We start from the raw sequence: 14,088 nt of genomic DNA, 5'->3' as shown, positions 1-14,088 counted from the left end.
CCACATGCTCTGCCATGTGGAGAAGAATGGTAAGTGGCAAGAGAGAAAAAAGACACCTGTGTAGAGACAGAAGTGAGGCATAGCAGCAGCTGGATAAACACTCAGAGAGCAACAGATTTGAGAGAAATCTGCAAACTGTAAGGCTACTAGAGAGGCATCACTCTTAGATAAACTCAGACAGCTGGTGTGCTGCAGTAAATACTAGAGCAAAACTGCCTACTTTGAAGATAGCTAATGAGACTTAACCATGAGCAGTTGCCAATATAACCTGAGCGCTCTTTGCATTGGTATCAGTGTTCAGATAGAAGACCGTGGCCATTTGAACACTGATCCACTGAGAATATAGAACAGTGTGGTGACAACAAATAGAGCGAAGTCAAGATGAGAAAAGAGGACATGAACATGGACCATACTACCACAGCTTGGTTTTATGCACAGGGACAGGTGGCTAGCACATGGACATGACTGAATTGATTTTATATCATGCTTATGTAGACTATGTAATAAATTTAATGTAATTTTACTTCACAGGATAGATTTAGTGATTCACAATCAATCACTTAAATACACAAAAGACATGAGTGGATTAATCCTACAAGTTATATAGATATCTGAACCTAGAAGATTGCAAATGGCAATGTCAACAACATTCAGATTTTCAGAGTATGAATGAAGGAAGGGATAAAGAGTCCTTCTTACAGGATGGCACAATCCTGTCAAGATGTGTTCTGCATCCCTGTCCTTTAATCCTACTGATTCAGTCACACTTATAAACGCTTTTGTGTTTATAACTTCTCTGCCCATCTCCTCCCCCTGGAGTAACTTTCTATCTCCCACCACCCCTCCTGGTAAATTTTATCTATTTTTTAACTTCCTACTCTAATATCATCAGTGTGATGTTTTCCCCCATATCCCAGGCAATCTGAGTAGCTCTGAATCCTGTGAATAGCCACTACTATGAAACATTTAATGCAGCTGTCACATCGCCCTCAATTACATGTTTACATGTCTGTCTTTCCCAGCTGTGTTTGTATTCATCTCTGTACCCCCAAATCTAGCACACTGCCTGTACTGAATGGTTATTAAGTGAAAGCATGAAATAATTAATCCCTAATTACTATGCATTACAATAATGGTTATAGTTTTTCAATTTGTGACAAAATAAACTTTGCCGTAATTTTATATAGACGTGGCAATAACATAAACTTTGGCTGTTGTGCGTTCATTCTTTTTAGTCGGCTATCCATGCAATGCAGCTATCTCCTTAGAACTTAAAAACACGGCCGGGCGCGGTGGCTCAAGCCTGTAATCCCAGCACTTTGGGAGGCCGAGACGGGCGGATCACAAGGTCAGGAGATCAAGACCATCCTGGCTAACCCGGTGAAACCCCGTCTCTACTAAAAATACAAAAAAAAAACTAGCCGGGCGAGGTGGCGGGCGCCTGTAGTCCCAGCTACTCCGGAGGCTGAGGCAGGAGAATGGCGTGAACCCGGGAGGCGGAGCTTGCAGTGAGCTGAGATCTGGCCACTGCACTCCAGCCCGGGTGACAGAGAAAGACTCCGTCTCAAAAAAAAAAAAAAAAAAAGAACTTAAAAACACAACCAATAAAAAAAAAAGTATATGGTAGATGAGTGTGTTCTTCTCTACACAAAGATACCTATATCATACCCTCACTTTAGGGGGTATGAAAGGATGGAAGAGGAATAAGTTTAATATTTTTTGAATTCAGTTTTACATATATTTCTAAGAATCAGTTACAAAATTATGAAAGGCAAAATTCAGGGCTAAAATATGGAAGTGTTGCTAAATTTTGTAGATTGTTAATCCTACCCAGTTTCAGTTTCTTGGCCAATGCATCAATTTGATTGGTGGGGTCAGATCCCATGGACAGGAAGCAAATCAGAGGTGTCCGGGTATCACTTTCTTCCCAAGTTTTCTCCAGATTTAAGATAACTGGTTCTGTATACTTCTCCTCCAAAGAATCTGCGATATACTTTCTTGCTTGAAAAACAGTACGGTCTGGGCACCATGACCTAAAAATGAATACAAGTTAAGCGAAATAAACTAAACGTGTTCATTTTTTCTTCTATCTGAGTAAAAACACACATTTAATTAGCAAAAGGGCAACAAGCTAATTCCTACTTTCCCACATCCGTGTAAGAGGAATGGCCAGGTTTCCTATCCATGGATGAGCACAAATTAATCTCACGGTTTTGGTGCCAGCCAGGCATTGGCAAGAAGCAGGGCAGAGCCCATAACAACACAGTGTCCTCTACCAGCTCCAACACATGGTAGGGGCTGAACTGCCACACACTCTGAGGCTCCACATCCTTCAAGGGAGGAACCAATGTGCCAAAGATGCCCAAAGTAAGTTGGTCAGCAAGCATTTGTGGCATACCATTTGTGTAATGCACACCATAACAAGTTCTACACACACAGACACATTGGATAGTGTCATTTAATACTGATATGGTAAAGCACAGACAAGCCCCACAGACTCTTTTTGTTTTTTTTGTTTTGTTTTGTTTTGTTTGCTACTATATTGTACTATTTGACATAGATCTAATTTTTAAATGATGGATTAAAAAATAGACACATGTGTTCCAATAAAACCAAGTAGCCCTGGCTGGGTGCGGTGGCTCACGTCTGTAATCCCAACACTTTGGGAGGCTGAGGCGGGCGGATCACGAGGTCAGGAGATTGAGACCATCCTGGCTAACATGGTGAAACCCTGTCTCTACTAAAAATACAAAAAATTAGCTGGGCATGGTGGCGGGCGCCTGTAGTCCCAGCTACTCAGGAGGCTGAGGCAGAAGAATGGCGTGAACCCGGGGGGCAGAGCATGCAGTGAGCCAAGATCGCGTCACTGCACTCCAGCCTGGGCAACAGAGCAAGACTGTCTCCAAAAAAAAAAAAAAAAAAAAAGGAGCCCTTTCTTACTCTGTGGACTATGAGGTCAACATTAGTGTTGTTCTGGCCACTCTTGAAGGGTGACAATGTCTAAGAAACAGCTTTTTCTAAGAAATGCAAACTTAGGTGTGTAACATTAGAAAAGACAAAAATCGCTTCAAAATATCTCTGCCTCTCATTTTTCATGTAGGGTCTCATCTTCCGTGCTTTACTCCTCTGCCTTACCCACCCACCATACAAACACACACACACACGTGCACGCACACACACACTGATTTTTTCAATGTGGAAGGTCTCGGAGTTACTGGATAGTGAGAAAATGTAAAATGTGAAAAGAGAGGGTGATTTTCTTGTTTAACATCAACTTCAAACTTTTGTTTCCATTTTATAGCCAAAAGTAGCATTTATATATTTCGAATTCAGTGCAATATTATTGGTTTTTTTCTCAAATGCAATTTAACTTTAGCTTATAAGCTAATTGTCCTATAACTTTGTGAGGTCTGCTTTTTTAAAGAAATAAATTCAACAATAAGTGATTTATACTCAATGGTAAATCATGAACAAAGTGAACAATAAAAGCATATTTTTTCACGCTTTTTGCTAAAAGCACTATCATTAATACGTTGTCAAAATACATCATTCCCTGCCACCATTACCATTTTATTTTGCTTGTCAAGGAACTGAAGAACTGCTATCCAAAGCCATAATTTGGAAGTACATACACTTCTTATAATATTAGGCTGGCACAGAAGTAATTGAGGTTTTTTCCGTTACTTTCAATGACAGAGATACAGTGAAGTAAACTCACTGAGATAAAATCTGCAATTTAGCAATATTATGAGTGATGCTTCTAGGTCTGATAATGCCTGTTCTCACCTGATAAGTAAAAGTTTATGGCAGGTATCTAGTGAATCGTTATATCCATCAGGGATAATTTCCTCCTCTGGAGCGTCTTTATCAAACCAGCTTTTCCACCCCTTCTCATTACGAGATATCTAAAAGAAGCAAGCCAATTAGCAAGTCACAGAACTGTATGTAATCGGAATATATTAGAAAGGATTCTGAATCACCTGAGAGGGTCATTCTTCACAGGCAGATAATTTTTCAAGCGTAACAGCACAGTTTAAACCTTTCTTCAGGATCAATGACTTGAATAACGTGGATATTACTATTCCCTTCCAGTTCTTCCATTATTTTTCTACATTATGCGCTACAATTAGGATCATTTGTTAACTGCACCAAATGACTGGGCCAGAAGAAACACACATCAAGGTTTCTCAAGCTTGGTTTTATTGTCATTTGGATCTGAATTTTTTGTGTGTGGGAGGCTGTCCTGGGCATTGTAGAATGTTTAGCAGCATCCCTATCCACTGGAGATGCCAGCAGCACCCTCCACCCGGGTCCTAACAATCAAAAATGTCTCCAGACATGGCCAGATGCCCCTGGGGATGGGTAGATTACCCTCAGTTGAGAACCACTAACAGGGCATTCTGATAACCCGACCTTTAAATGTTGATCTCTACTTAAAAATAATAATAGATGACAAAATGAAAACTTTTGGCCAGGCGTGGTGGCTCATGCCTGTAATCCCAGCACTTTGGGAGGCCGAGGCGGGTGGATCACAAGGTCAGGAGATCGAGACCATGGTGAAACCCCGTCTCTACTAAAAATACAAAAAAAAAAAAAAACTAGCCAGGCGCGGTGGCGGGCGCCTGTAGTCCCAGCTACTCGGGAGGCTGAGGCAGGAGAATGGCATGAACCCAGGAGACAGAGCTTGCAGTGAGCCAAGATCGCACCACTGCACTCCAGCCAGGGGGACAGAGCAAGATTCCGTCTCAAAAAAAAAAAAAAAAAAATCAAAACTTTTATTTTCCTAGTGATTCCCCACCTTGAGACTTAAAGCCTAATAATGAAAGGAGTCTCTCCAACAGCTGGTCTTAAAGTTCAGAAGCATGAAAAGGACTTCAGGTTTTCAGAGGCATTAAAAGGTGCTCACTGCAGCCCAAGTGCCATCAAGACTAAGTACAAAAACTACAGATTATTGAGCCTATCCCTGCTCTTCAGCAACAATCAGGCTGGGTTATGTAAGTGTGCTTTTTAAAAAGCCACGGTACACAGTGGCTCACGCTTATAAGCACTTTGGGAGGCCGAGGCGGGCAGATGACCTGAGGTCAGGAGTTCGAGACCAGCCTGACCAACATGGAGAAATCCAGTCTCTACTAAAAATTTAAAAAATTAGTTGGATGTGGTGGCACATGCCTGTAATCCCAGCTACTCAGGAGGCTGAGGCAGGAGACTCACTTGAACCCAGGAGGCAGAGGTTGCTGTGAGCCGAGATTGCACCACTGCACTCCAGCTCTGGGCAACAAGAGTGAAACTCCCTCTCAAAAACAAAAAAATAAAAAAATAAAAATAAAAAAGCCACAGTAAGCAATAATAGCAAATAGCAAAGGCTCGTATAACAGATGCCCTATGCCAGACCTGAGGATTACACCTTTTCCTCTATGACCCCTACTTTTTATTGAGGCATAGACAGGGTAAACAACTGTCCAAAGTCTCATATCTATAGTGTGAACAATTCATCATACAGGATACAGATAGAGTATAAATTAATAACAGAACAGTTACTCTGTAACTCAGTTGCTCCCACTTTGTCCCTGGGGCACTAAAAGATGAAGGGGACTTCTGGCCGGGTCTGGTGGCTCATGCCTGTAATCCCAGCACCTTGGGAGGCAGAGGCAGGCAGATTGCCTGAGCTCAGGAGTTTGCGACCAGCCTGGGCAACACGGTGGAATTCCGACTCTACTAAAATACAAAAAATTAGCCGGGCGTGGCAGTGTGCATCTGTAGTCCCAGGTACTCAGGAGGCTGAGGCAGGAGAATTGCTTCAACCTGAGAGCCGGAGGTTGCAGTGAGCCAAGATCATGCCATTGCACCCCAGCCTGGGCAACAGAGTGAGACTCCATCTCAATAAATAAATAAATAAATAAATAAATAAATAAATAAATAGGGATTTCTGAAATGTTTCACAACTGCCATCTATCTCCTGAAGATTGTATCAGCTCTCTCTGGTTGGCCACCCTCAAAGAAGCTGCCTGCATGCCAGGGCCTGAGTGTTGCCGGCCTTACCTTGCACCTGCCCACAATGTCCCCCACAGGTCTCTTCCACAACTGCGTCTGGGGCACAGGAAGAAATCGGATGACTATTCTTTGCCTACTGACCTTCCACCTGCTGATTTTGACTTGACCACAGTAGAGCTTCTAGGGTGAGCTGCAGCCATGATGGGTGATAAGATGACTTCCAGCCTCTGTATGTCCACCTCTATTTCTCATTCCTTTTCCTGGCCCTTGGCCTGGGATGCCAAGGTCAGGGAAGCATCTCTTTGAGGTTATGATGTTTCAGTTCCTGATACCCACTCAGCTGGGAGACTGATCTTCTGCTTCCTCCCTTCCTTCCCACAGGCAGGCCAGACTGATGGCCACCTGACTGCAGGTCTCCACTGAAATTCTGCAACCTTCCTGAGAACTGCCCCTCACTCCACTTCTGGCCCGTCCAGTGGTGTAAGAGGAGTGGGAAAGAAATAACTCATGATGGCATGGGAAGAGCATGAGCTTTGCCACTTATTGGCAATGGGGTCTTGGGCAAGTACCTAACCTCTTTGAATCTCCGTTATCTCATCTATAAATTAGGGTCAATAACTCTGCTTTTCTGTGGCAGGGTTATTGTTGCAAAGTACCTATCCCATTGGAAGTAGTAATAGCTACTATATTCTACCTCATGAGTACTTAACATCTAGTTGGCAGAGGCAAACAATAATAAATATTCTTGTATCAATGCAAATCATCAGTAGAGGGCGTGGGCTTCTAGTGATTTTTCCAGTGGTTCTTGACTGTCTCCCTTACCCAATCGCTGACCAGATCGAGATCACTTTCTTTTCTTTTCTTTTTTCTTTTTTTTCCCCGAGACGAAGTCTCACACTGTCGCCCAGGCTGGAGTGCAATGGCGCGATCTCGGTTCACTGCAACTTCTGCATCCCAGGTTCCAGCAATTCTCCTGCCTCAGCCTCCCGAGTAGCTGGGATTACAGGCACCCAACACCACGCCCGGCCAATATTTTGTATTTTTAGTAGAGTTGGGGTTTCACTCTGTTGGCCAGGCTGGTCTCAAACTCCCGACTTCATGATCCACCTGCCTCAGCCTCCCAAAGTGCTGGGACTACAGGTGTGAGCCACCGCACCCAGCCCAAGATCACTTTCTTTTTCCAAGCATTTGTTTGGGCTTGGAGGACTCATCTGTGGTTGTACTACAAAACAAAGCTCACTGTCCATCCACAGATGGAACCCAGTGAGTTTATCCAATTGACTCTGACCCAACCAGGCTGAGTAGGTAGAGTCTACACAATGTTTCAGAAATGCCACTAAACAAACAGAGGCAGCTAACACAGTATGTTGGGCGGGGGATTGGTGATTATAGCATGAGGCTCTGCCAACCTGCAGTCTACCTATGGCCCCATCTGTCAGTCACTAGCGGCCACAGAAAAGAGATGATTATTGGCATCTGACACCAGGAAACTGCAGGCTCCCTCAGTGACAGGCAGTTGTAGCCAACAGATCCCAGTAAAAAACAGCTATCTTTATTCTGAGTTGCACCATTGTTTTCCAGTAACAATTGACTCAACAATTAATCCACAGTAATCAATGTACATTTTCAAATAAGAAAAAAACAACAAGCAAATCGGCACCTATTTCTCCATTTTCACCATTATATTTCACCACTAAAATAATTAATTTTTTAGAGGGACCTCAACCGCTTAATTTGACTCACATTCAAATCTGCACAAATCACTTAATCATAGGCAGAAGTTACAGTGTAAAAGCACGAGTCGTCTACAATAAAACGGTCCATCTACTGGTTCTGATTCCAGCAGCAACTCAGGCATATAAAAATGACCCATGCCCCCCACACAGGAGGAAAACATAGTTACCTGCAACTATGAAGAGGTTAACCCTGAGGTCCATCTGTCCAAGATCTCTCCCAGACAGCCACAGAGCCTCAAATCCAAACTACTGGGTTGACTTTTTGGGGTGAAGGAATTGCTGCCAGGAAGCCCCAGTTTAAGTGGCCCAGGTATGTTTGGGTTTGCAGATCTGCACTTTCAACCAGCCCTTTATTGTATTACCTGGTTCATAATTTCTGCAAATTGTGGAAGTTTACTCAGCTCCACAAGATTCAGCCAAGTCATGTCAAGGATCCAGCGATAGGGCTTGGGAGGGCAGGCTTTCAGGTCCAGAGCTGCTCCTCCTGGGGAAGAGCATCAGATGGGGTGAAATGCATGAGCCTGTACTTCATTTTTAGAAATGTACTCTCCAAATAATAAAAGCAAGATAGCCACATTACTGAAAATATGGGAAAATTGGAAAATAATAATATTGCAGAAAATGTGGGGGCTTTTTGGTACATTTCCTTCAAGTTTTAGTGTTTTATTTACTGATTTATACCATCTTATAAGGTACAAATAACAACTCTGTCATTTTTCCCTGCAAAGAATTTTTCTCAAGTGATTATATTTGTTTGCTTTTTATTTTTTAACGATCTAAAATTTATAATTTGATATCAACAAATATGTTGATCTTTCCATGTGTGGATTTTAAATATCACTTCCTAGTCATTACTCCTCCAGAAGCTTGCCATTAAATACTACTTGTTACCAGGTCAAACAGAGAGATAAACAGATGGATGGGTTAGGGTTAGGGTTAAGGTCAGGGTTAGGGTTAGGGTTATGGTTAAGGTTAGGGTTAGGGTTAGGGAAGGAGGGTGGGAGAAACGGAGGCTAGGGATAAAAAGAGGGAGGGAAGGAAGTGAAGGAGGAAATGATATTATAATAGATCTATGGATTTTTTAGTGGATGACTAATATTTAAATCATTTATCCATTCACTGATGGAACAAATATTTATTGAGCACCCTCTAGGTATTTGACATGTTCCAGACACTGGGGGGGATACAGCAGAGAAAAGCCAACCAGACCCTGACTTTTACAGAGCTTGAGTCCAGTGGAGAATGAGTTATAGTATTAATCATATTCTGAAGCAAATCTCAGGTCAAACGGGCATACCCAGCATTTTCCAGTGAAATATATGATGATATTTACAATTTCAAAATTCCTCTATTGCATGTCTTTAGTAACGTATCATAATAATTCCAGCTCCACTGTTGTTTAATTCAGATGTATGCAAAACAGTGATTCTTGAACTTTTAAATCTTATCATTTTCCTTAAGAACTCATTCCTTCCAGTTCACAAATCAACTCATGGACCAAAAAAGGGGGGTGGGGGGAACTACAGGTCTTTGCTCTTCCCATCTAGCATCGTCCTGAGTAGCTGTATGAACTAAAGTACTTTTTTCATGTAAACCCATTTCCTCCACCACAGGGGACTTGGGAATCTGTGGCTCTGAGTGCAACAACACTTTTAGAACAATGTGTAAACCTTCTTCTCACTGTCGGCCCCTCTGGAGACAGAGCAGGTCTCACTGGAGCACCATTACTGCTACTGTAGGAGTCACTGGTGCAAGAAGCAGCCACTAGAGGGAGCCACCTGCAGCCCTGGTACAGAGACAAACTCACCCCTTTTCTTCTTGGTTGTTTCCAAAGAAACGTTTTTATGTAATCCTGAGCTTTAGAGACACCAGGAGAAGAAATCTAAGCTATCTTTGTGTTTCCAAACAGATTAGAACAATGACGGCCCTTCCTATTCCCCAAAATATCCTGGCTCTGCCACTTATTAGCTGCATAAACTTGAACAAAAAAACATGAATCCCTCTCAGTTTCCTCATCTGCCACATGGATGTCTGATAGAATCTACCAGATTGGCTGCTGCGAAGGTTAAATACATTAATGTACCTAGAAGAGTATAGAATAATAATAAGAGCTATGTAATCATTAGCTGTTGTTCTGGCATTCTCTCTCTCTCTCTCTCTCTCTTTCTTTTTTTCTTTCCCCGCTTGGAAGGCCCAGGTCCAGTCCAGTTTGGAAGGCAAGAAAAGACCCCCTAAGGTGTCTTTCTGTACACACGTCTATGACAAAAGAAAGATAATATCTTTCTAAAATAACCAGGCAGGGAAGAAAGGTAAATCCATTGCTCTATAATGCAGGACTGCGCCTGGTATCCATTTCGTTTTTGAAAGTGTTCTGACATTTTTGGTTGAAGAAGAAAGTCAAAGTCACCTTGCAAATATTGCAGAAAGAAAGTAGTAATTGAAACAAACAAACCGAAAAACCTGTCACTCTTGGGAAATCAAACATTTCTGCTACGATAAATAACTCCTCCACTCTCCCCCTTAAGTATTGAGTTCAAAATGATTTTTTAAAGTATCTATGATCTAAGGATCATGTTTGTTAACTTTGTAAAAAAACATTAAAAACAAAGTCATACCATCTTTTAAAGAATAATTCAGTCAAAATGTAAGCCAGTTCAAAACTAAAACAAATTTTGTTTTGTTTAAAAACTCTTTTATTGCTGAGCTAATTGTACTGCTGCCAATCAACCTATCATACAATCCCAAATTAATCTTCTTAAAGCACTGTTCTGTTCATGCCACATCCCTGCTCATAAAACATTCGATGGCTCCTATTGCCAACTAAATTAAATCCAAACTCCTCTCCCTGACTCTCCTGGCCCTATACAATATAGTTCTCCCTGACTCCAATTTTATGAAATGGGGTCACAAATGTGCTAACACCACAACCCATGTGTTCAGCCTTCTTCATTTTTCCGTAACAAATCCAATCCTCCCTGACAAATTCCCTCCCCACTGTGTTGCCGTATGTCTCAGTCTCCTCTGATTTACTCACCCTCTTTCAAATAACCCAGTCTCTTTCACGGTAGCTCTGGTCTGGTTGGTTGGTAGGTGGGAGAGGTGAGATGGGGTGGGATTATGTCTTGGTGGGAAGCATGCCTCAGGTCTGCAGGCTGCCCTCCAGGATTCCCATGCCTCAGATGTAGGCTGGGTCCCTGTACTGTATCCTCTGAGCTACGACAAATGCTATCTGTCGGAGCCCTGGGCTGCAATCACTGCCCCAGCTACTGGCATTGGTACTTTGTCTGCAGGTACAAAGTTCTCTTTCTCTAAAATTTTTTTGTTTGACCTCCAGTCTCTGCTGTGTGCCAGCCCTCTCAACCCTTGAATGTTGCCACATTCCTACTTGCCAAACCTCAGGCTCGCCCATCCAGCTACTCCCCTGCTTCCATGGTGGGTGTGACACTGGGCAGAATGCAGGGTCCTCTCCTATCTGAGAGTTTCTCTGGCCCTCTCCCCTTCTCACCTCCCTCAGGAGGCAAGGAAGAGATGAGGATCTTTGCACCTGACCTCCTCTTTCTACCTCTGACCTCCTTTTTCCTTCCCAGCATCCATTGTGGACCCAGGCACCAGGTTTCCCACTTCTTCGTTTCTAGGTCATATGTGCCTCCTTCTCAGGGGTCACATTAGCAGATGGCATTCAGGAAGCAAAGCCAGCTCACCAGCAAGGAAAGATTCAAAAGTACGCTTCTCCTCCCTCGTGTTGCACAGTATCTTTGTCTGTTCAGCCACTATCCCAAAATACCATAGGCTGGGTGGCTTAGAGACAACGGAAGTGTTTACTTCTCACAGCTCTGGAGGCTGGGGAGTCCAAGATCAAGACCCTGGCGAATTCAGTGTCTGGTGAGGGCCCATTTCCTGGTCTCCTTTCACAGTGTCCTGACATGGTGGGAAGGGGAGTGAGCTCCCTCAGGCCTCTTATATAAAGGCACTAACCCCATTCATGACAGCTCTACCCCCATGACCTAATCACCTTCCAAAGACCTCACCCGCTAATACCACCACCTTGTGGGGTGAGATTTCAACCGATCAAGTTTGAGGGGACACAAATATTCAGACCATAGTGCATAGATAGAAGGCTTCCCCAGATTGTGGGCGTCATTTTGCTGTCACTGCTGCCTGGATTTCAGCATGCTTCAATGCCCCCTACCCCTCTGCTCAGTGTCCTACAACACCGGGGCTGTATCCCAAGTCCAAGTGAGGGCTTAAAGATTTTTGAAATGAGGTAAAGTAGGTTTCCAGATTGGGTAAATTCACTTACTGTACTTAAACATCCCCAAGACCAAAACCTCATACATCTGGACACTCTCTGTAGTACCTCCTCCCCACCCTAGATAGTGTTTATTGTACCATACCACATTGCCTTAAAAAACCAACTTCCCCAAGTGCATTAGACCTGTGAAAAAAATATGAACCAGATGATACATTTCAACTTTCTTGGAACTACCAGGAATAAAACCTGTGTTCATGAAAAAGGCGCAAAGAAGAAATTTCAGAGATGACGCAAAATAGTTTGCAAAGTTTCCACAGTGGTGATCTAACCTGAATCTGAGGAAGGAATTGAATGAAGTAGAGAAAGAGTAAGAAGTTATCAGTGACTGCCCATTTATTATAAGTAGGCTGCAGAGGACAAAAATGTAGCAGGTCCTATCACCTTGTGGGTTAGAAATCCTCCACATTTTTTCCCTAGATTAACTTTCATTCCCATGGCTTTGGTTGTTATTTCTGTGCCCTATCTTTGTAACTGCCTGACTTTTCTCTCAGACTGCCTAGATTACGTTGTTGTTGTTGTTGTTGTTGTTGTTGTTGTTGTTGTTGAGATGGAATCTCGCTCTGTCGCCAGGCTGGAGGGCAGGGGCGCGATCTCAGCTCACTGCAACCTCTGACTCCCTGGTTCAAGTGATTCTCCTGCGTCAGCCTCCCGAGTAGCTGGGATTATAAGCATGTGCCACCACGTCCAGCTGATTTTTGTATTTTTAGTAGAGACGGAGTTTCACCTTGTTAACCAGGATGGTCTCGATCTCCTGACCTTGTGATCCACCTGCCTCGGCCTCCCAAAGTGCTGGGATTACAGGCGTGAGCCACCGCACCCAGCCTAGGTTATCTTTTCTAATTTTTTTCTGGATAGCTCAAATTTCACATGTCTGTAGTCATCAGAGCTGGTCACAAACTGTTTCCCCGCCTTTCAAACACATGAGGAATTGCATTTCTCTGCTCTTTTTGAAGTGAGATGTGGCTGCATATCTGGCTTTGGCTAAGGAAATAGGAGCGTAAGTGACATGTGTCACTTGTGGGGTGACTTTTAGGAGCCAGTGCACAGTCTGCCACATCCTTGCCCTTCTGTCGTAGTAGTTATGGAAGCAATGTGGATTTCTGAGTGACTAGAACAGCATGTTGGAGAGGTAACATGAATGAGAAGTACACCTTGGTTGTGTTAAGTCACTGAAATTTTGGGATTGTTTTTATGCCAGCAAAATCTGGCCTATTCTGACTAAATAGGTCCCAAAATCACATCCAGAAATCCCCCACTCCAATCCTCCTCAAACCAGCTCCTCTTCCAACCAACCAGACCAGAAATCTCTGCATAGACCGGAAATCATAGACTCATTTCTGCCTGCTCTCTTGGCTCTTGTATGCATCGGTTTTTGCCATTTTACCTCCCTAATCTCTCATACCCTTGTCTCCCTGGATATTCCCATTGCCTTTACCCCAGGTTGGGAATGTATTCCTGCAGTTGGGAAGATTGAAAAAGACTCTTTGAACCTCTTTTCTTTGATCCTTACACGTGTGCCAAGTTCACCTCCCTAAATGACCATAATGATCACATCACCACCTTACACAACTCCCTGTTTCTTACCAGATCAAGAAAATGCTTCCTATGGGAACCCAGGCTCTCCGCAGTATGTCACCAGTTTATATGTCCAGCTCTATTTCTCAGTATGCCTCCATATCCACCTTTCATTTCAACAAAACCAGACTGATTCTTACAACTTAGATGTTCTCCACTCATTCTCTTTTTTATGCTGCTCATTTCAGCATGGAATGTTTTCCTCTTTTCTACCTCTTCAGGGTCCACCTCAAATGCCACTTTCTTTTTGGGGTGTGGGGAGCCAGAAAATAATTGGTTAAATCATATAGAAAGAGCCAAACACACAAGAAAAAGATGGAAGCATTTTGCCACGTACCAAATAGCTCCCCAACTCATGACTTAACTCACAAAGGTATATTTTCTAAGAAACTGTTTTTGATTTCACCAACCACATGTAATCACTCCCTCCTTTTAGACTCAACACTTTGTTTCTTAGCTCTCTTACAGCACTTG

General features: G+C 43.1%; 1 protein-coding gene across 3 annotated transcripts in view; it reads right to left on the bottom strand.

The window, feature by feature from the left end:
• DNAH8 (dynein axonemal heavy chain 8) overlaps positions 1-14,088 on the bottom strand; it is a 332,681-nt gene that overhangs the window by 78,733 nt on the left and 239,860 nt on the right. For all 3 annotated transcript variants that reach the window (XM_010389720.2, XM_030929346.1, XM_010389721.2), the window contains 3 exons: positions 8,090-8,211; positions 3,787-3,905; positions 1,831-2,033 (listed from right to left, as the gene is read on the bottom strand). In XM_010389720.2, coding sequence (XP_010388022.2) covers positions 1,831-2,033; positions 3,787-3,905; positions 8,090-8,211 — 444 coding nt within the window. The remainder of the gene's footprint in view (positions 1-1,830; positions 2,034-3,786; positions 3,906-8,089; positions 8,212-14,088) is intronic.

Source organism: Rhinopithecus roxellana, chromosome 4 (assembly GCF_007565055.1).
Source record: "Rhinopithecus roxellana isolate Shanxi Qingling chromosome 4, ASM756505v1, whole genome shotgun sequence".
NCBI lineage: Eukaryota > Metazoa > Chordata > Mammalia > Primates > Cercopithecidae > Rhinopithecus > Rhinopithecus roxellana.
Note: the sequence above shows the minus strand (reverse complement) of the source record. Positions and strands in the feature narration are given on the sequence as shown.